Source organism: Amblyomma americanum, chromosome 8 (genome assembly GCF_052857255.1).
Source record: "Amblyomma americanum isolate KBUSLIRL-KWMA chromosome 8, ASM5285725v1, whole genome shotgun sequence".
Lineage (NCBI taxonomy): Eukaryota > Metazoa > Arthropoda > Arachnida > Ixodida > Ixodidae > Amblyomma > Amblyomma americanum.
Window position 1 is genome coordinate 18,272,983 of NC_135504.1, and position 19,763 is coordinate 18,292,745.

Sequence of the window (19,763 nt, forward strand, 5' to 3'; positions counted from 1 at the left end):
TGAATGACAGAAGTATTGTTGGCACTTGTGCCTGTGCCTTCACCCCGGTCTTGATGCTGTTCCTTGCTGTTGAGTTCCTTGGAGTGCCTTTTGGCATTTATACCTATTCAAGTCTCAGTACACACCTTTCCTTTTTACCCGCTTTTTTTTTTTTCGGGGGGAGGGGGGACTGGCCATATGGTAATTGCTCATAGCAGGCCTTTTCCCCATACAGCAATTCATTATTAATTGAATTTGGCCATTTTTTTATTTAGAGGCTCCGATTTTGTATGTTCATTTCAGCGAGCAGTTCGGCAAGCCAAGACACAGGAGGCTCCTTAGTGTCTTTTGAAAGCTGCTGGTTTCCCTAGAGGTGGAAAGATTGAGAACCCCTGTTCACGATGTCACTCTTTTGAGAATGGAAGGAAGTACAGAGTGACCCTGTAAGTCGTCTTGTGTGGTGTGCAGTTCACCCCGATGTTCAAGGGCATGCTCATCCTCCTGGGCATTGGGTTGTCCCTCGCTCTGGTTGTGCCACTCGTCGGCGTGCTGGTCCTGTGTTGCCGCTGCTGCTGCAAGCGGTGCGGGGGTGCCGACAATGTGCCCGAGAAGAAGGGGGACGCGGCCAGGCGTGGCTGGCGGGGCGTCGTCCTCTTTCTGCTCGCTGTTGTGCTGCTGTGAGTCACTGCTTCCATCTCTCCCACCTGCGGCAAGATGCTCGCTGTGCAAAATGCTGTGGTTGTGGTGTAATAGAGCTGGCATCTTTGCGTGGATGCAAGAAGTAGTTGCTCGTTTCAAATCTACTGCACCTGGGGTAATGTTCCTCTGAACACATCGGACCAACATTGTTCCTGCTTCAAGTTGTCAATCAATTCAGGTTCGCCGTGCTGTCTGCAGGCTGTCTTAGCTTAGTTGGTAGAGTGACTGCCTCAGATCAGCTGTGTTCCTGCGTACATTATCCGGGATCAGCTCAATTTTTTCTTCGAATATAAAGTTTCTGTGGATGCTGTACAGGTTTTCTTTGTGGCCATATGGCTGGGCTTGGGTGGATTCCATTGAGTAATTGCTCCATTATTTTAGAACTAGTCCCTGCAGACCACTTGATTTGCTGTATTTGAAACGTGATGATTGTACAAAGCCAACAGGATTTGCAACATTTTTAACGTGAGAGCATTTAGGTTCCTGTTCTGCAGAAAATCTGGCAGCAGCGGCAGTGTTGAGCGAAAAATCAGCTGGAGTAGAGTGGCCAAGGCCAGCCTGGAGCACAAGATTCTGCTCGGCCTCACACAACCCACCATGGTTGAAAAATGGGCTGATCACAGGACCAAATCCTAGCTCACGTCACCTTGACGTAGCTTGATAGGGTCTGTCTTGAAGGAACAAATTCGGTTTAACGGTGCTTGTTAAAGAATTAAGCGCCACTTTTGTCTGAGTGTATTTTTTGGCTGCAATAGGGCAAGTCCACTTACTGCAAACTTTGTACAATGAACACAATCCACGTGACCGTCAGTTTCGTTATAAGTGGGCTCGACTGTAGTTCTTTACTTAGTTGCTCTAGTTGCTTACAGTAGTTACTTAGGGGACGGAAGACTTTTTCTAATTATGCTGCATTCAAACTAAGGGAAGCCGCTTCATTAAGGCACTTAATGTGTTTATGGTACTGAAACGCCAATGAGTGATTCAAATTAAGTGAGTTCAAATTGACAAGAGTCCCTTGCAGTTGGGTTTTATTGAGAGGGCTCTTCATGCTGGTGCGGGTTTGGCTTGGGGTGACTGTATTGCTGGTTGCCCTGGAGTTGGGCGTTCTTTGCTGAGTCTCCCCTGTGCTCTGTCATTTCAGCTTCGCTGTGGTGTGTGCATTTGTGACGAATGCATATGTTCCGGCAGCAGTGATGAAATTTCCAGACAGTCTTGGCAACTCTGCGCACGATGTAGTTCTCATCGTGAACAAGACCAAAGATGTAAGTGTGCGCTCTCTCCTAGCTGGAATTTTCTCTGTGGGCGTTGCACTTGTGAGCACTGTACATTTCTTTACTGCCATCATACTTCTAAAATTGTTCTAGAATACCTATGTACCAACCACCAACTGCATACAAGAGTGTATAGAAGCCTCAGGGACTGAAAAATGGACGTCGCTCAAGGAATAAAAAACTCGTATGAAACAGTAGTGATTAGCACTGTATGTAGTTTTTACCTATGTATGTTTTGGTATTTGTTAAAATCTCTAAGCTCCTGTTGATTTGATATGTTACATTTCTAGGATATTTTTGGTATTTCTATGGTTGCTTTCTCTTCTAGACATGTATTAAAGGAGATTTCAGCATCCTTTGACACTGTCCTCGACTACTTTCTTTTTTAATATTAGCAGCACAAAAAAAAAAATGTTGCAGCACTGAAAGGATTGTGAGGACTCTAGTCACATAGTTCTAGGTGACGTGTGTGGAAAAAAAAGTTCAGTGAAGACTATTCGTGCTTGCAGTTCAACACATGTAGCAGAATGCACAACACATACTAAGGACATGGTGGAAGGCATCCTGTTATAGGCTAGAAAAATGTATGCCTGTTATAATAATAATAATAATTATCTGGTCTGTAGTACTGGTGAGCAGTTCGTCATTTCTGGAAGAGGCGCTACATAAAAGCAAAGGTAATCATTCAGGTTTGTGGCTGTTCTAACTCGGAGAAGATAGAAAGCAGGCTATTTTTAAAGATTCGATCATTATCAGCTTGCTAATTTTCGCCGTATGGTGGCTAAAGAGCAGATGTCACATCATCTGGGAGCAGTGCTTTAAGCGAAATTCAAAGCAAAATCCGCTTCGTATCTTTGTGGCTGCATTTTGCAGCTTTTGGGACTTTCAAGAAATTAATGCGGGTTCTTTTCCTTGCAGGAAGTGGACCACCTGCTCGTGAAGAACTACAGAGAGTTCAAAGACGAGTTCGAGCAGAGGTTGGATGGTGAGCCCCATGGCTTATTGCGGCCGTCGTCTTGTAGCAGCATATTTTGTGTGGCCATGCATTTCTCAACCTGTCGCTTGCTCTCCCTGCAGTGGCCACTGGTGCCTTTTTAAACTGCACTTGCTCTCACTGGCATCTTGTACATTCATGCGTTTACTTATCACAAGGGTTTTTCGTGTGCAGGAACTTGAGGATTTGGTTTTGTGTCATTTTTTCAGTGCGATTGGAAGATCCGAGGTACTAAACCGTAGTCCGCTGGCCTCGGCTCAAGTTCATATGATGCTTTGAGTTTTATCGCTCAATAGCACCTGATAAACTGAAAACGTCATTTGTGTCGCCCTGCCCTGCTTTTTCTTTTTTCTTCCCAGTTTGCACGCTTCAGGTTGGCGATGATGTTGCCAAGATCATCACCGCATCCCCAGCCTTCAAACTCAAGGCTGTGGCTAAAAGTGAGTCTCTTTTCGTCTGTCGTTTTTTACTTGCTTGCTTGGTTTTTTTCTTTGTGCAGAATGCTGAAAGATGCACAGTGTTCCACCATGTTTTGAAAACTGTTTTATGAATCCAAAGCATCATTACGCATGAGACTGCAAATCTCGTTGGGCTTTTTCCTGGGAACATCACGTCATTCAGAGTTTCCAATCCGAGGCATACGCCTGCCTGCTTGCCGGGGCTGTAGGGTAGCCGACCCTTGGATGAACACTGCTTCAAGAGTTCTGATAGGAGCATAGCAGCAACATAATATATGGCTGTGCTGTTTTTTTTTTTATTATTACAGGGCACTGGATGGCACTGAGTTGCCCAGTGTAAAGCATTCATGCTTGTCATATTGAAGCAGCTGACACAGGCACAGAGCACAAACAGATAAGGGAAATGCTGAACTCTTAACTGTATGTTATTCAGAGAGAGGGGGAGTATATAGCTTTGCAAAGTAAAAGCAAAAGCAGAAAATATAAATCAAGCACGAAAATGACATCAAGAATCCGTATAGTGTGAAAATTGCTGACTACAACACTGATTCAGATGCCCAGTCTCTTGATGTATTAATGCTACAGATGGCTGACTCACACAATTTTCTCCTTATCATATATGAATAACTTGGTAATTTTATGAGTGTCTGCTGTGTAGAATGACAGTATCATTTTTTTTTTATAATGCATCGTCAAATTTAAGCTAGCTCAGAAACTTGCACCATCATTGCTGGGCCATCTGGTAATTCTTTATTTCCCCTGAGAAAGCCTGCTCTGCAGCGGTTGCAGTAGAATTGGATGTTCAAGTACACATTTTCTTTGTTACGCATTGGAAAGAAAACAAAAGCAAGATTACATGGTGTTCTATGTATGTGCACCCTTTACATGTGGCTTGGCATGCACATTACCTGGCCACATAAAAACACTCCCATTACCAGTAGCATGACATCTCTAACTGGAAATTCGCCAAGCGTTCTTTTGCTGCCACGGTGTAGAGGCTGGGAAATTTGCTGCCAATGCGTCCCCCTTCAAATGTTCTCGGTACTTAGCAGTCACAGACTGTGCTTGCTCAAAGAGACTGAACACAATTCAATCCATTCTTCTCTATGGTAAGAATAAAATGTTTGAGGGCTAAGCTGACATTTATCTGGCAGCCAAAAAGAGCACTGATTACTGAGAAAATTGGATCCATAAGCGGAACATTTTTTCTTTTTCATGCCACTCGATTAAAACTCTCAGGGTCAGTAACAAAGGGGACTTGGGGACCACCGACGAAAGTGAATGATGATGTGGCTGCCTCTGAGATCCTTGGTAAAAAGTGTTTTTAATGTCATCACAGTTGGCTGATGAAAACAACTAATGGGTGCGATACATGTATTTCATTGTTTGGCATTTCTAGACACAGTAATCTAGTCTAGTGACACAGGCCAACTTCAATTATTAATCAGTTTTCTTTCGAAGAACAAGACACTGAATTTTTTTTCCCGACTCAACGAAAAGCTTGCTTTCTGAGGTGCTCAATTCCATTGTGGTCTAGCTAGAAATGCTGTAGACATTTTTAAGTGAGAATTTTTCGATCAGTGTATGTGCCCGTTTTTATGAGGCCGATGCTGGCAGGGTATCACCGCAAAATCGCACTTTCATCGACAAAGTGTGCATCACTGGGCCGTAACAGCTTTGGGTGTGGAAACTGAAATGGATGCTACTCTATATTAAAAATGTCTAATTACTCTCTAGGGGGGGTGAGATTTATCTTTGGTATATCATTCTGCCAATGCGCAATAGCCATGGGTTTCACTGATCATGGTTTCCAGCATCAGCCTACATAAAAAATGCACACATGCGCTGATAGAAAAATACTCTCTAAAAATCATCTACAGTGTTTCTAACAAAATTGTTGCGGAATCGAGCACCTTAGACAGCAAGCTTTCCATTGCGCCGGAAAAAAAATTGGGTGCTTAAAATTAAGTGCTCTGTCCCGTTAATGCTTTTCTTTCGTGCCTCTTAATTGAGTTTTCCGTATCCACAGATGTTGTGAGCTTGAGCTCTGAGGTCAACAAGATCGCCGACTCGGCAGAGCAAGCCAAAACTTTGGTGACGAAGATTGTAAACTCCATCGACAGTATCAAACAGTCCGTTGAGGACGCATACCAAAAATGCAAGGATACCTCTCCCCCTGACCCTGCTGTCTGCGATAAAATCAACCAACAGAAGAAAGAGCTGGAGTTCATATCTGTGTCTGTATGTACTTCTCCCATATAAAGGAAGTGGGGGGGGTAGGATGAAGTATGTGCTTCATCTTGCAAGTCATTTGCAGTATTGTGAAGGCTGTGTGCACTGCAAAAAGTGTTCCTCCATGTTCCTCACCCTCACGACTGGTGGCTCCATCTCCGGGAAGGAAAGAGCACCAGTGTCCAGGTGCTGCACGCGGGAGACTTGACCGATTTGGCAGACGCCATGTTTACCTGCCCAGCGCTGTGTTCGTGCAGACTCTCCATGGTAATTTAACCAGTGAATGAAGCACTCGCGGTGCTTTTAAAACACCATCCTGAACTACCTTTTCAATTAGTGCAGTAATATTCTGAAAATGGTAGCAACACTGCTCAAAAATTTGAGGCTGTTTGTAGTCTTCCTTGGCCCCGATTGGAGGAGAGAGCTCTGCCTTTCACAGTGCTGCAAATGACTTGTGAGGTGAAGTATAGGGCTATTGCAGCTGATCTAACTGCCCTTGAAGAAACTAGATGTTGCTAAGTTCATGAACCGTGACGCCTGTAGGAAGTCTGAATTTCCACACTATGGAGCTCTGCAATGGAGGGGTGCACTGCAGTGGTCACAGGCGAAGGTTTTCGTGCAGTGAGTAATGTTCCATGCCGTAATGAAAAAAATTCTTTTACTTATACCCATAAAATTCCAATTTTGAGCAGTTTTTTTTCCTGCGCCAGTCTCGAAAGTCCCTGCAATATATTGTGTGTTATAGAATTTTTTTCTTCATAAATCGTTGTTGCTCGTCGTGATTGGCGAAGAACAAAGCGTAGGGATTTTCCAAATACTGCTTATTGCTCAGTTTTACGTCTTCTTTTCTGCGATCCATCGCGCACTTCAGGAAAGGACGACCTCTGAGAAAAATTCACTTCCATCAGCACTCGGGGCTACCCGAGGTTGTGCCATGGAACATTGTATCATAAAACAGTCGTGGTCCCCAACCAGAAAGATAGAGACTCAAGCGGCATGTTTCTGTAGTGTGGAAATTCCCGCTCTTTCATTGTTATTGCAAAAAGAGAGCTACTGCTAACTTCTCTGTTTGTATTTCTTTTGAGATTAATTTTGATGCCGCCGACATCCGCTTTGCTGTATAATGTTGAGTGCCTGAACAGTAGCCGCACACATGTGCTTATCTCTCAGTTGGACGTGCAAAAACAATCTTCTTCCGTGGCTTATTGCGGTTTTGAGGAGTGGCAGTGCAAAAGGAGGGCCAGCTGGGTGAGAGCTGCAGTGTGTGTGCCTGTGCTTATCTCGGGGGTTATGGCTCTTTTATGGTTCGCTGTTGTTTCTGCGGTCTTGCACGGTGTTTGTTGTCCGGTGCCGCTCGACATTGTCGGCCGTACATTTGCGGACGACGGAGGTTCTCATCAGCAGCACCGTGTGTGTTGTGTGCCTGCACATACAAGTGAATTACTTTGTGGCAGCTTATAGTACAAAGATACAGCCATAGGGGTGTATTATTATTCTCGCCGGACGCCAGGAGCTGTAGAATGTGCGCAGAGGTTCCGTGCGACAATCTTGGATGAAGAGGATACAAGGAAAGTTTGCAGTGTGTTCAGCTTGTTGTTGTCATCTACAGGCGTGAGGTTCTGAATGATGTTGCTGAACGGTAACTTGATGGTGCTGTAAAAAAAATATGAGGCTGCACGCGGTTGTCTTTTTCCCGACCAATCTTTGCTTGTTTTTGCACAAATGTCGCTCTTGATGTGTTTATCCACGTGCTTGCAGCAACATTTGCCAAATGGTGTAAAAATTCGCTCTTGTTGAGTGTTAGTATAATCTTTTGACAAGGTCTTTGGCCATAGGTGTCTACTTGTGAATGAAAGAAGAAAAAGAAAGAACTAATTAAATAAGTGTCAGAATTTTATTCTTTCTATACATGCTGCTGTAACAGGTACTGATTTGCTTCCTATGTTATTACAGATTTTGTAAACTGTGATGGGCAAGAAAACTTAGTAATCTTATGTCCAAACAATTTTTTTAAATCGTATCGCTGTTTAGTGTGTTCGTCCATTTTTAGTACCCTGCTTTGATAGCAACTGTCTAACAATGCTTTTTTTTTGTTTCTTTAAACATGCTAACGGTTTGCTATAGTTCTTAGGTGATTAGCTTAGCTTTCTTATTGAAATGCTATGCTCACTTGTGTTTGGGAACTTTATTTTTCTAAATGTGGAATTATCAAAATATGGGCTTAAAGTTAATCGGACATTGATTAATTGAAAGTGCAAGTCTGTTACCAAGTTGTCATTGGGCCTTTGTCAGTCGTGCCTGTCCTTTCTTTCAGGTGAATTTGGACAAAATCCAAAAGGCTAAGGAGAATCTCGATAACATCAAGCCTGCTGAACTTCAGAAGAAAATTGACGAGGTGTGTGCTTTGGGTTAATGAAAATTACATAGAACGACTTTTTTTTTTCACAATCTTGCTTTTCAAATTTAGGAATGGCACAGTATGCAAATTACTGCCAAAGCAAAAGTTTGCACCTGGTTAAGTGCATAGGAAGGAAGAGGAAGGTTCTGGTGCGTGCGCACCACAGGTAACACAAGCACAGACATCTGTCAGATGCAAATCTGAGCGCTACGCTTACACCTGTTCACGTCTGTTGCCGCGCATATGAGAGACCAGCCACGGCATACAAGCGGGCACGGCAGGCAAGCACACGGCATGTACACCTGCCGTACATGCCGTTGGTTATGCGTGCACCACATTGCCATCTTGGAGGAGGTGTGCTAAACCAACACCAAACGAATCAAGCGTTTTATTCGCTCGAGACGAATACTTCGAGATTTTGAATACCAAACATTTAGATCAAATCGAATACTTTGCTGTTCTATCGAATATTTGAAATTCTCAACTACTCTCACACCCCTAATTCTGACACGTTGAAGAGGTAATTTAACAAAGCCGAGAACAGCTCTTCAGCAATTCAGAAGAGTTCTGTGTGTCTGAACGTCATTATGACAAAGTAAAATTTTTTGAGAAAAAGTGTGTTTTTTGGGTCCTGTATTCATTCATCGTAATTGTAAGGACAGAAATCTACCTAGACAAATCTGCAAGTAATATTGAAAACAGTTACTTGGAACGTGGAAAACACAGTTACCGAAATGTGCTGCTCCTGAATCTAGAGCTTGTTAAAAACACGTGAAACCTTGCCTTTCATTCCTTGATATTGCTGCAAAAATTGGCACAACTCGTAGCACAAGAAGCGGTAGTGGTCCAAGGCACTATCCAGTTTGTTTAAAGAACAATGTGACCTTGGTTTGGCGATACTTCAGGGCATGGCAAAGTATGTACTTTTCTACAGAATCGATAAAACAGGCCCACTATTTGTGGCATAAGCATGTTAATATGAGGCCAAAGGCTTGCCGAAAATACCACCAGATGGCTAGCTGCAAACACTTTAAATGCTTTCATCGTGTTGGTGGCTGTTGGACAAACTGGAAACTTTTTTTTTTTTTTCTCATAGGCATTGGACACTGAGAAGAGGAAGGCTGATATCATGGACAAAGTGAAGTCTGCCACAGACAGTGAGTTAACCATTGTGGGGGTGTTCATAGGGTCAAAATACGTCTTGCCCCTTATTTGTGGCTGACAGGTCAAACGGCCTACCCCAGCCAGTGACTGTGAACGCTACCGAGCGCAGGCCGACACCACCGGGCCTTGCTTTTGAGAATGAAAGAGCGAAACGGGTTGACACAAAAAGGCGTTCATTGCTGCTACAACAGTAATGCTGGCTAGCAACAAAATACCCTAAGGAACTGAGGATGTTTCGCTCATCAGTAGCGTTACTAAGGCAGGTGAAATGCTCTGAGGCTGGACAGGACAAGCTCGCGAGATGCGCCTTCACGAGGCTTCGTGCCATTGAAGGAGCTGCACCAAAAGGTCTGCATAGCTGCATAACATAACTCCCATAACATAACTGCATAACATAACTGCATAACATAACCAAAGGTCTGCATAACATAACTCCCCGAGCCTGAAGACTCTGAAACCTATTCCCCTAGCACTGCCACATACACCAGATGTGCAGTGTCGGTGCAGACGCCCTAACACTGTTTAAGGCAACATCTGCAGCAACTTCTTTTATGTGCCCTGAATAATGGGTGCTACCAATATACTGTGTTTTAAGAAAACTATTAACTGCAATGGGGGGCTGCATTCTGCTGATAGGAAGAGAGGGCATGTTTCAGCTCTGTAGAAATGGGAATGCAAATCCTTGCCTGTTTTTGTAGCCCAAACTTTAAAACCCTATAGCACAAGTTCTGTGATAGGGAGGATGAAAATTTTACGATTGTTGCATTTATTGATGTAAAGATACTGTACCATTGGCATGCATTTTTAGCAAGTTCCCTGCATCAAAATTTCTTAAAAGCTCTTCACAAAAAAACTTGCGTAGCATATTATTTAAGTGCACAAGGACGTGTTTAATGTGACATTAAAAGACATTTAGGATTGTCGCACAAAAGTAGATGTTCCTTGAAGATTTCATAATTATGACTTTATCAGTAAAAATTACTTCTCTCAATAACAATGATTGTCTTAATTTGGCAACTGCTAGGTCTTTTCCACTCATTCAGTTCTAGTTTCAATATTGTTAATTATCCTGAACGTTACAGTTGCTGATTGAGGGCTGCAGAACTTGTTTGTTCATGTATTATTGTCAAAATGCTTTATACACTAAACTACTGGGTGTTTCATATTTATTTGTCTGGGTTGTAAAAAATTCTTCTGCACAAACTACTTGCCTGCTTAGGCATAAGCATAGACCATAAGATAGCTCATGATAGTCTGTTTTTCAATAAATAATTTAAGCATCGAAACTTGCCTGAGTTGCCCGGAATCAGTGAAAAACGAGTCGTCCCTGCGCAGAATTTTCAACAAAGTGAACGGATAACCGATATGAGAGGCTGTGCCACCTGGGGTACTGCGAGACCTACCCCAGCTCCGAGCAGGGATATTGCTTGTCTCGCAGTTCGCCAGATGGCGCAGCCTTTTACATCGGCTATCCGTTCGCATCGATGAAAATTTTACGCGCAGACGACTCCAGTTTTTCACCGATTCCGGGCAGTCGAGCCAAGTTCCAATGTTAAATTATTTGTTGAAAAATGCAGACTATCGTAAGCTACCCTGTGTCCTGTGCTTGAGCAGAATAGACCAGTGGTTTGTGCAGGAGAATTTTTTACAAACTGGGCAGATAAATACGAAACACTCTCTATATTAAAATTGGTAAGGTGGTTAATTATCCTGAGCAGCTCGTTTAGCTCTTGCTGTGGGAATTTCTGTCAACATAATTCTTCGCAAGCGTGCCACACTTCCCTTCACTATGCGCTTTAGCATCTGTGAATCACATGGCTTTTGTTCTCTTGGTTGGCATATGCATAGCGGGGTATTGTGCTCTCTAGGTGCCATTCAGGGGTCCAACTAATACACTAATAAAGTAATGCACTAATAATTAAGTGCACCTCCCCCCCCCCCATGTCTTTTTATACTTCTTTTTTTTTGTGTGTGTGTGCTGCAGAAATTCGTGCCAAATTGAATGACGTCGAGCAAACGCTTGGCAACATGAGCAACAAGTTCAACCTGCCCCTCATTCCCCAAGGCGATGCCCTGAATGTCAGCCAGATCCAGAGCCGCTTCGAAGAAGCCAGTCCTTACATCACGTACTATGGCTATGGCACTCTCGCCATAGCGTGTGTACTTGCTGTTGTGCTCGTCTGCTACATCCTGGGTCTGACATGGGGAGGCTGTGGCTCACGGGAGGGCTCTTGCAACCGAAAGACTGGCGGGAGCTGTCTGACAACCGGCGCAGTCATCTTCATCCTGGCCTTCTTTATCCCCATGGTCCTGTCGACGGTCATCCTGGCTGTGGGTATTATGGGGCAGCGAGGCATCTGCGATGTAGCTCGAAACCCCGGCGGCCCGGAGTCGAAGCAGCTGGTCAGCATGGCCTTCCGCATAGCCGGAAAGGAGTTGCCGTTCAACCTGAGCGAAGCGGCCGTGGAGGAGGCCCTGGGGCGCTTCAGCGAGTGTCGCAACAAGTCGTACAGCCTTTTCCAGCTGCTTGGCAAGGACCTGGTGATGAACCTGACGCGCCAGGCAGCCGGAGAGCAGGCAGCGAACGACTCGGCCGAGTGGCTCTGGGGCAAGGGGGACGTGGCGAACATCGATATTGATGAAGGCATGAAGGAGTTCGACAATATGATTGGCAGCATCAAGATCGACAGCATTGTCCAGCAGGAAATCAGCGACAAGATTGAAGAGCTGAAAGGCATCAACACGAACATGCGAGATCTTGAAGATTTGAAGGATAAGGTGTGTGGCCGGAATTTTTTGTTCAAAGGGTCAGAAAGAGACTCGGATAATGTGTTCTCAAAGCCTTTGTAGATTTCTTTTGCTGTAATTTTTGGATTTGGAAAAGAGCTGAGCATGAGTTGGTTTCCTTGGCGGACCCTCACACTTAAAATTGGCCGCGTGCATGCAGTGAGCGCCTTCATCATTTGCTCCATTTTTTTTCTCTGCGGACTATAATTTCCAGCTCAGTTTAGTGGCAGCAATATGAAACGCAATTGTGCTGTGGATTTGACATTGACGTTGTGTGGCTTCGGGGCATTCTCGGTGCAGAATGCCGCCCAGAGACCTGTTCGGGAACCATGGGATCAATGTTTGAAATGAGAGCTGCCTGCTTCACACCTCTCTCAGCACTATTCACTGCCGTTTATGTGGGGTTAAGTTGCTAGCACTGCTCCCAGCATTGGTGTAGCTAGTAAGAGATAAATCTTCGCTGTTTTCAAAATTGCGTGTTTTGATATTTGTCACCCATTAAGCTGGTAAACCCTGCTCAGGTGCAGGAAGCAACCTTAAATCTGTCGATTCTATCAAGTCTTGCCTATACAAGGGGCAGTGTCCACAAATGTAGATTCATTTGCACTGAAGTCTGAAAAACGTCATATATCAAGATATCAGGTGAGGCATGTAGAATGAATGCAGGAATCCAGTCTTTTATATGGACGGCTCATGTTTTACGGTAGCTCTGCCATGGCTCCGGTAGCTGTCAATTTTGTTTCACTTGTTTTGCAAGCGTGAATGCTTTAAAATGCCTAAAATTTGTTGATTTATTTACATAACCAATTGTGACAGGAATGAGTCGGAAGAAGTATAATCGAGACCTTGAATACAGTGAAGTCACTATGCAGACAGATGAGGAGCCAAGGGAAATTGCATGATTACTTATCAGGAAAGGCTTGAATTTTTTTATCTGTGCAGTCCTGGCGTGCTCTTTATGAAAATCTGTGAAGTTATAAAAATTTTCTCCCCATTGCGTCCTAATCTGCACCTGAATGAGATTCTAGTTCTGCTTTGCAATGGCAGTGACCAGCACGAACTAATCGCAGTGTTGGGTTGTTGTATAGTTGGTGTCAAAAGGCTGCAAACACATCCACCAGTTGCAGTTTTTGCACCAGTATTTGGGCACAAATACACTGCATGCCGTTGCCTACTTAGCTCTGGCAGCGTAATCTTCAGGAGCCAAATTAAAACATTTTCACGGTTGAAGCGATTGTCTGGATTAAAAATTTATCTTCCAGTTGGCTCATGGATTAATGCCAGTGTTCAGTTCTCAATGAGTTCCCCAATTTACTAGCGTTTCACTGAGCACACCAGAGTACGCCATGAGTTGTTTCGCGCCATTGTCATTGAAATTTGTTATGTGGTACCCTGCAAATTGCTGAGTATACGGCTGTTGGTATTTATGAAATTCGCCTTTCTGATGTTGGTATCGGTTTTGTATTTTTCTGGTGTGGTTACCTCACAACAGTATGTATAGCCAATTACTTGCTGTGTGAATTCGTGTTCTACTGCTCTAACCATTGTTGCATGCATTAATGAATCTGTCAGTTAACCAGCTGATTAATTCATCACTCACTCAGTTAACTGTTTCTGCAGTACCAAGATGAGTAATGTACGTACCCATGATTATTCCTTAGGTCAACAAAAGCCACCTCAAGTTTAACTTGACGGAGGTCTTAACTAAGATGGAAAGCTTCAAGTCTGACAAGTCTCCAAATGTAAGCTTTAGTTTGTTTTTGTTTGTTTGGGCACTTCCGCAATTCTGTAATAGCTTGCATTTGTGAATGAAGAGAAAGAAAGGTTAAGATAGATTAAGCCTTGGCTTTGCCCTGAAAATCGAGCAGTCTAATGCTATGAGAAGAAATCTCGGTCAAAGCGGTGAAGGATTTAATTTTTCATTTGTACTGTCCAGCCTTTGTTTCATCGGTGCCGACAGCGGAATGCGGTGAGAGGTGTTGTAGGTACAGTTGTACGTCACTGCACTTAGTGGAGAGCTGTAGTGCTTCTGGCTTTAGCTCTAGGCTTTGTGCTGACCATAGCATTGTGCCCCGATTCCGCTCCTGCACAGCTAAGTAGACATCATTTCAGATATGCTAAACCGCTTACCGCATTTACACTTATGTAATGCGACCACAAATACATAATGTGAGGGGGTAGTTTTATACCTTGCAAGAATGAAAACAAAATACCGTACACTTTCCATGATACGAATGTTGCAGGGTCACAAAAGAAATCTTATCGGAAATTTTGTGTCATCCAAATTGAACAAAATTTATATGCAGAAACATTTGAAATGCACTTTCGCAGATATACTTAATGCTGATGAGATTTATTTACGGCCACAAGGCCACAGCTCACAACTTGCAGTGCGTACAGTGCAACTAGCAATTGCGGCGTCAGTGTTGGGCAGCGCTTAGTCATGGCTCATGCACTCGTATCATCCGCAGTGGTGCAGGAGAGCGTTCAGAACATCCGAAATTCGGCATTCTGTGCACAATATGCTTCGGCCAGGGAAGGCCAGGGAACTTGGAAAATTGTCAGCTGTGTTCGTATCATAGAGATTATATTGTCTTAGAATTATAAAGCGATATTGGCGTGTTCAGGCCAACTACAGCCAAACGAATGCTGCACAAAAGCACACTGAAGAAATAGATTAAAAAAACTGAAATGGATAAAAAATACGCGGCTTCATCGAGCGCTGTTGCTGCTTTGCGTTTCGTGCTGCCGAGTTCTATGCCCATTTTCCCTTCTTTATCCTTTCCCTACTGCATCCAATTCTTTCAGTGCTTCCTTTTTCTCAGTGTCTCACACCGACTTTTTTCACATTTGTAGCCATTCTCTCCTTTGCCCGTGCATGCAACACGGTCCGAAATCTATTGAAAAGTTGGCTTCTCCTGAGAGCTTTAGAGCCTGGTAAAGAAGCTCATTGTAGCTATCGTGAGGAGCAGTGGAAAAAAAAAATCTCATATTTGTGCCCTGGTTCAGGATATAAGGCGAGGTGTGTTATGAAACTGACGAACTAAGGAAAAATACTTGCGCTGTATTCATGTAAACGTGGTAATTGCATTCCATTCCTTTTGTAGGTGTTGAGGGAGATGGCTTAAAACAGACACCTAGTTAGGCATTTTATGCGGGCTTCGTTGTCGCCACGAAGTATCGTCACATGTGGTTTTCGCTTAAATGTCCCAAACCTGGAGCGCTTTGCATCTATAGACAGTTTTAGCTGTGCGTACGCAACGGCTTAGCGTACGCAAGGAGTTTGCGGGGACGGTAGTGCGCATGCGCAGAACACAAGCGCAAGCCCTGCGTCTTGCGTGCGTACGCTAGCCAGCGGACTTCGTGTTGCGGCGCTTGCGTGGCTTGCGTATGTTAACGTTGGCAAGATGGCGCCGTGCTCGCCCGCTTCGGAATGAATACATGTCGCTGCTGGATTCTCCGACGCAGTAGCTGGCTCAAATGGTAGCGGTTCGCTTTTATCCCGCCTACTCTTGCCCACACGTAGCAGTATAAGCGATAACTAGCCCCTGTTTTTCAGATAATTTTGCGATTTTCAAGCTCCTAGGCCTAACTAAGTACAGTGTGTTTGCCTCGTAGAACAACACCTGGCGAAGCAGTTTTATAGCTTTTAGTCAGTTTTTACATTTCCTTCGGTGTGCATTGTTTTTCTTGGAACAAAAAAAGGCTCGCAATGCACTCACTCTAGTTATCAGTAATCACGGATGAAATTTTCTTCAACCGAGCATTGTTGTGCTTTGACGTCTTGTCACTAGATGGCGCTACTGTTTACGTGTGCGCCTGAAGGACGCTACGGCACGGCCAGCTAAATCTACTTCGGAGTGGTCAGCGTAACGCACGCAGCACTGTAGCGCTTTGCGTACACACAGCTAAAACTGTCTAATGCCTTCTCTGATAGTCACGAAACCACAGCTCTGATGACTGTCACGTCTGTTCCTATGTGTTTGTGTTATGTGGTTGAGCTCTCAGTTTGGGCAGCAGAGTAGGCTGCTTGCTGCGTCAGAGCAAATTCAAACATGCCTGAATGTTGTGTGTGCATGGCTTTGCGTGCATAGTCCACACACCTGTTAGATGGCGACCTACAATTCTGCTCTTCTCCATGTGCACTGAAGGTGAAACAGATCCTGGACAATGTGACTGCTGAACTCAAGAACCTCGACGGCCTTGTTCAGAAACTCGATGAACAAAAGGTAAAGTGGTGCGAGCTGCACTTGGAAACCAGCAAAACCACATGCTTCAATGTTGACAGGTAGAAACGAAACTTGGAGCTCTAACCTGTAGCCATGTGTAGGCTCTTGTGTGGAGGAGTAGTAGGCCTTTGGATGAAAGTGGTGAACTTCCAGTGCTTCGTTACTGTAGTCAGATACAACTCGAGAACGAATCGGCAAACACCTCTCAAAGGAGCCCTTCCTGTCAATGGCCACGAAGTCACATTAATTCCATAGAATAACATTGGAAGTGGCTGGCAGACGCCTCCGTGAAATGGGGTTAATCATAACTGTTGGTCGAAACCCCTGTTTGAAGGGTCTCCTTTGAGGGTTGTTTGCTGCTTGGTTCTTGAGTTGTATCTTAGCTATAGTGGTTCCTACATTGTAAAAATGTATAAGAACTGGCGGATGCATTGCATGACTGAAATTAGTGAATTATGACAATTTGCATGTGCCTAGCACTGGTAAAACAGCGCACAAATACTGTTAGGACTAACTTTTGCGGTGAGGGACCTTCCAGCAGGCCTCCTGCATCTTTGGCAGCTGGCCCTTCTATTGTGCTTTAATATAAACAGGTCATATAAAGCCGTTCAGGCAGTGTAATGAGGCAATGATACATATCTGTAAGCATGAACGAAAGCTATTCACATTTTTAGTCTGTGTCGCACGTGATATGCTGGGCGTTAAACAGGGCTGGAAATTGTTTTTCATATGACCACTATATGGCATGTACGCTTAGTTTATCATGTGTTTGCCATTCACTTTGCACTATTGCGGTTCTACCTTTCCTGACTGCTGGCAAGGGTGTGCTGAACTGATTGTGTGCATTCGTGCCTCTCTACCCCTGAAGCAAGCGCTGCTGCCCTCAATTGACCGAGCGGAAAGTCTTCTCAAGATTGATGACAAAACCCTGAATGTGAGTACTGTTTTGCAGTGTTTTAAACCCCAACCTTTTTTAAGGTGCAAGCTGTGTGCATGTCTCATATGCATACAAGTATTATAGTTGCACTCAGAAAGACTGGAAATTATTGACCTCAGTTTCAATCAACCCGTTCCGGCCATTGGTTTTGTAAAAAAGGGGGGGGGTGCACATTCGTACCAACTTCAGAAGGCCTCAAAAGTGGTGCGTATCCATACATCCATCTTTTTGATGTATAAAAAAACACATTAGAATTGAAAATTACTTCAGTAAGTATTATGAGACAGTTAGTTGACTGAAGAAAAAGGCTCAAAGGCGCAAGAATTTTTCAGTATTTATTTTTCCTGCCATACTGGGCCACCTTGAGCTGTCCACCTGTGTATGTGAAAGCACGGAACACTAAGGAGGCCTCTTACCAGAAGCCATTAGGGGCCTATTAGCAGACAGGCACCTATGTGTTTACAAGCATATACTGTATGATAGCCTTAAAGAATAAGTGGGCCTATAGGGAGCTCTGTCTGAAGGGTAAAACTCCAGAGGATTTTCTAACGTTTTGAGTTGGCGGTCACTTTGCGTTTCATGGACCTTCCAGTTCTAGTTGTGATGAATAGTTTTTCAAAATAATGAAGAACGCGGTTATAAAGCGTCAAAGAGCAGGAAACTAAAACTGGAAGCTGGGTTTTGACCAAAGTACTATAAGGTCATAATAGACCATGCTAAGTCTTCGTTGATACTGTCAAAAAACTCGTGCAAGTTGATTGGTTAAACTGGCAACTGTGAGAGACAACTGCGGTCATTATTTGTCTGCAGTTAACAAATTGAAATTTTCTCCTTTAGCAAATACAGAACGAAAGGTTGCCCATACAAATCTCATACGCCACAAAATGGGAAAATTTAAAACTGATTTGTATCGAAACAAAATGCCGACTGGCTGCGAAATTTGGCAAAAGACTCCAATCAGGAGACCTTGGAGAACCTATCGTGAAAGTTTCAGTAAAGTGTTGCCTTTTAAAGCAGCATGACAAGAAGGCACTACAATGTAAACGAATCATCGTCATCATCAGCGTGCCCACTGCAGGGCAAAGGTGTCCCCCATGTCTCTCCAAATAACCCCGTCCTTTGCCAGCTGCGGCCACCCACCAGCCTCCCACCTAACTTGATTAACTTTCATCCACCCACCTAACTTTCTGCTGCCTCTTGCTACACTTGCCTTCTCTTGGAATCCAGTCTGTTGCCCTTGGGGACCGTCGGTTATCTTGCCTTCACATTACATGCCCTGCCCAAGCTCATTTCTTCCTTTTGATTCCGTCTAGAATGTCTTTAACCCGCGTTTGTTCCCTCACCCGCTCTGCCCTCTTCTTGTCTCTTAACAGTACACTTATCGTTTTCCTTTATATAGCTCGCTGTATTGTCCTCAACTTAAGCTGAACCCTTTCCGTTAGCCTCAATGTTTCTGCCCTGTAGGTGAATACCGCACATAACCCAAGTGTCTCGGAGAATACTGGACTTGTCTAGCAAAGAATTGCTGTTGCAAGGTTCTCCTGTGCAGTACCTTCTTTTCTTCTTTCTTTTTTTTTCAATAACTGTAATGGCATTCAGCTGCTGAGCAGGAGTTTGTGTTTTCGATCACACCCAGGGTAGCTGCAGTTTTGTGGAGGTGAAATGCAGAAGTACCCATGTGAAGATCCTCACAGACTGTAAAGAACATCGGATGGTTGAAGTTAGTCTGGCGGACCCTTTGCTACAGCATGTCTGAGCCCACAGTGCTGCTGTGGCATGTGAAAATCAATCGAGCCATCTGTCAGTCTGTTAATCACTCAACGTTTTGTGCTTCAGGTGTATGCAGTTGAACTAATCGACGAAGCTGGGAAACAGCTGCAGAATGACGTCAATAGAACTGTTGAGACAGCCAAGACATACAAGGACAAGTTTATTGGCTTGGTCCAGCAGTACCTGAACCACACCAGAAAAGGGGTAAGCTAGTTTTCATTTATCTACCCTGTTTGACGTATGATAGCATTTGCTCGTTACGTGCCAGTAATCCCAACATAACTGCACGGCACAGTTCAGTATGTGAGGGAACCTACCGTATTTACTCGAATCTAGGCCGACTCCATTTCTAAGCCGACCCCCCTGAAGTCCGAAGCCAGAAAAAAAAAGAAAACTTACCTCAAATGTAGGCCGAATGAAAAAACTCCGTTTCATCGGCAGAAAACCCAGCATTTTTATTGCGTGAGCGCACACTCTGTGCGCGCTCACGGAGTGCTGCAGCATTAGTGACCGAGAGGTCTGGAATGGCTGTCCCATTTTGACATTTCGCAAGCGACTGCCAGGTTGGGCATCTCACAGCCCCATTTTTGTGTCTTAAACTCGCAAGCATACCGGCCTTCTTTGGCTTCTGGTCTTCAGTTCAATAGACAGTTTTAGCTGTGCGTACGCAAAGCGCTACAGCGCTGCGTGCATTACGCTGTCCGCTTCGAAGTATAGTTTTAGCTGGCCATGCCGTAGCGTCCCTCATGCGCACACGTAAACAGTAGCGCCCTCTAGTGACAAGACGTCAAAGCACATCCATGCTCGGTTGATGAAAATTTCATCCGTGATTACTGGTAACTAGG

The 19,763-nt window shown here is 44.2% G+C and overlaps 1 protein-coding gene across 7 annotated transcripts in view; it reads left to right on the forward strand.

Moving 5' to 3' along the window:
* LOC144101013 (prominin-1-A-like) overlaps positions 1-19,763 on the forward strand; it is a 53,394-nt gene that overhangs the window by 17,237 nt on the left and 16,394 nt on the right. For all 7 annotated transcript variants that reach the window (XM_077633995.1, XM_077633992.1, XM_077633993.1 and 4 more), the window contains exons 5-16: positions 448-656; positions 1,820-1,940; positions 2,868-2,934; positions 3,303-3,383; positions 5,431-5,642; positions 7,948-8,028; positions 9,128-9,188; positions 11,180-11,973; positions 13,644-13,724; positions 16,134-16,211; positions 17,080-17,145; positions 18,985-19,122. In XM_077633995.1, the coding sequence (XP_077490121.1) occupies positions 448-656; positions 1,820-1,940; positions 2,868-2,934; positions 3,303-3,383; positions 5,431-5,642; positions 7,948-8,028; positions 9,128-9,188; positions 11,180-11,973; positions 13,644-13,724; positions 16,134-16,211; positions 17,080-17,145; positions 18,985-19,122 (1,989 nt within the window). The remainder of the gene's footprint in view (positions 1-447; positions 657-1,819; positions 1,941-2,867; positions 2,935-3,302; positions 3,384-5,430; positions 5,643-7,947; positions 8,029-9,127; positions 9,189-11,179; positions 11,974-13,643; positions 13,725-16,133; positions 16,212-17,079; positions 17,146-18,984; positions 19,123-19,763) is intronic.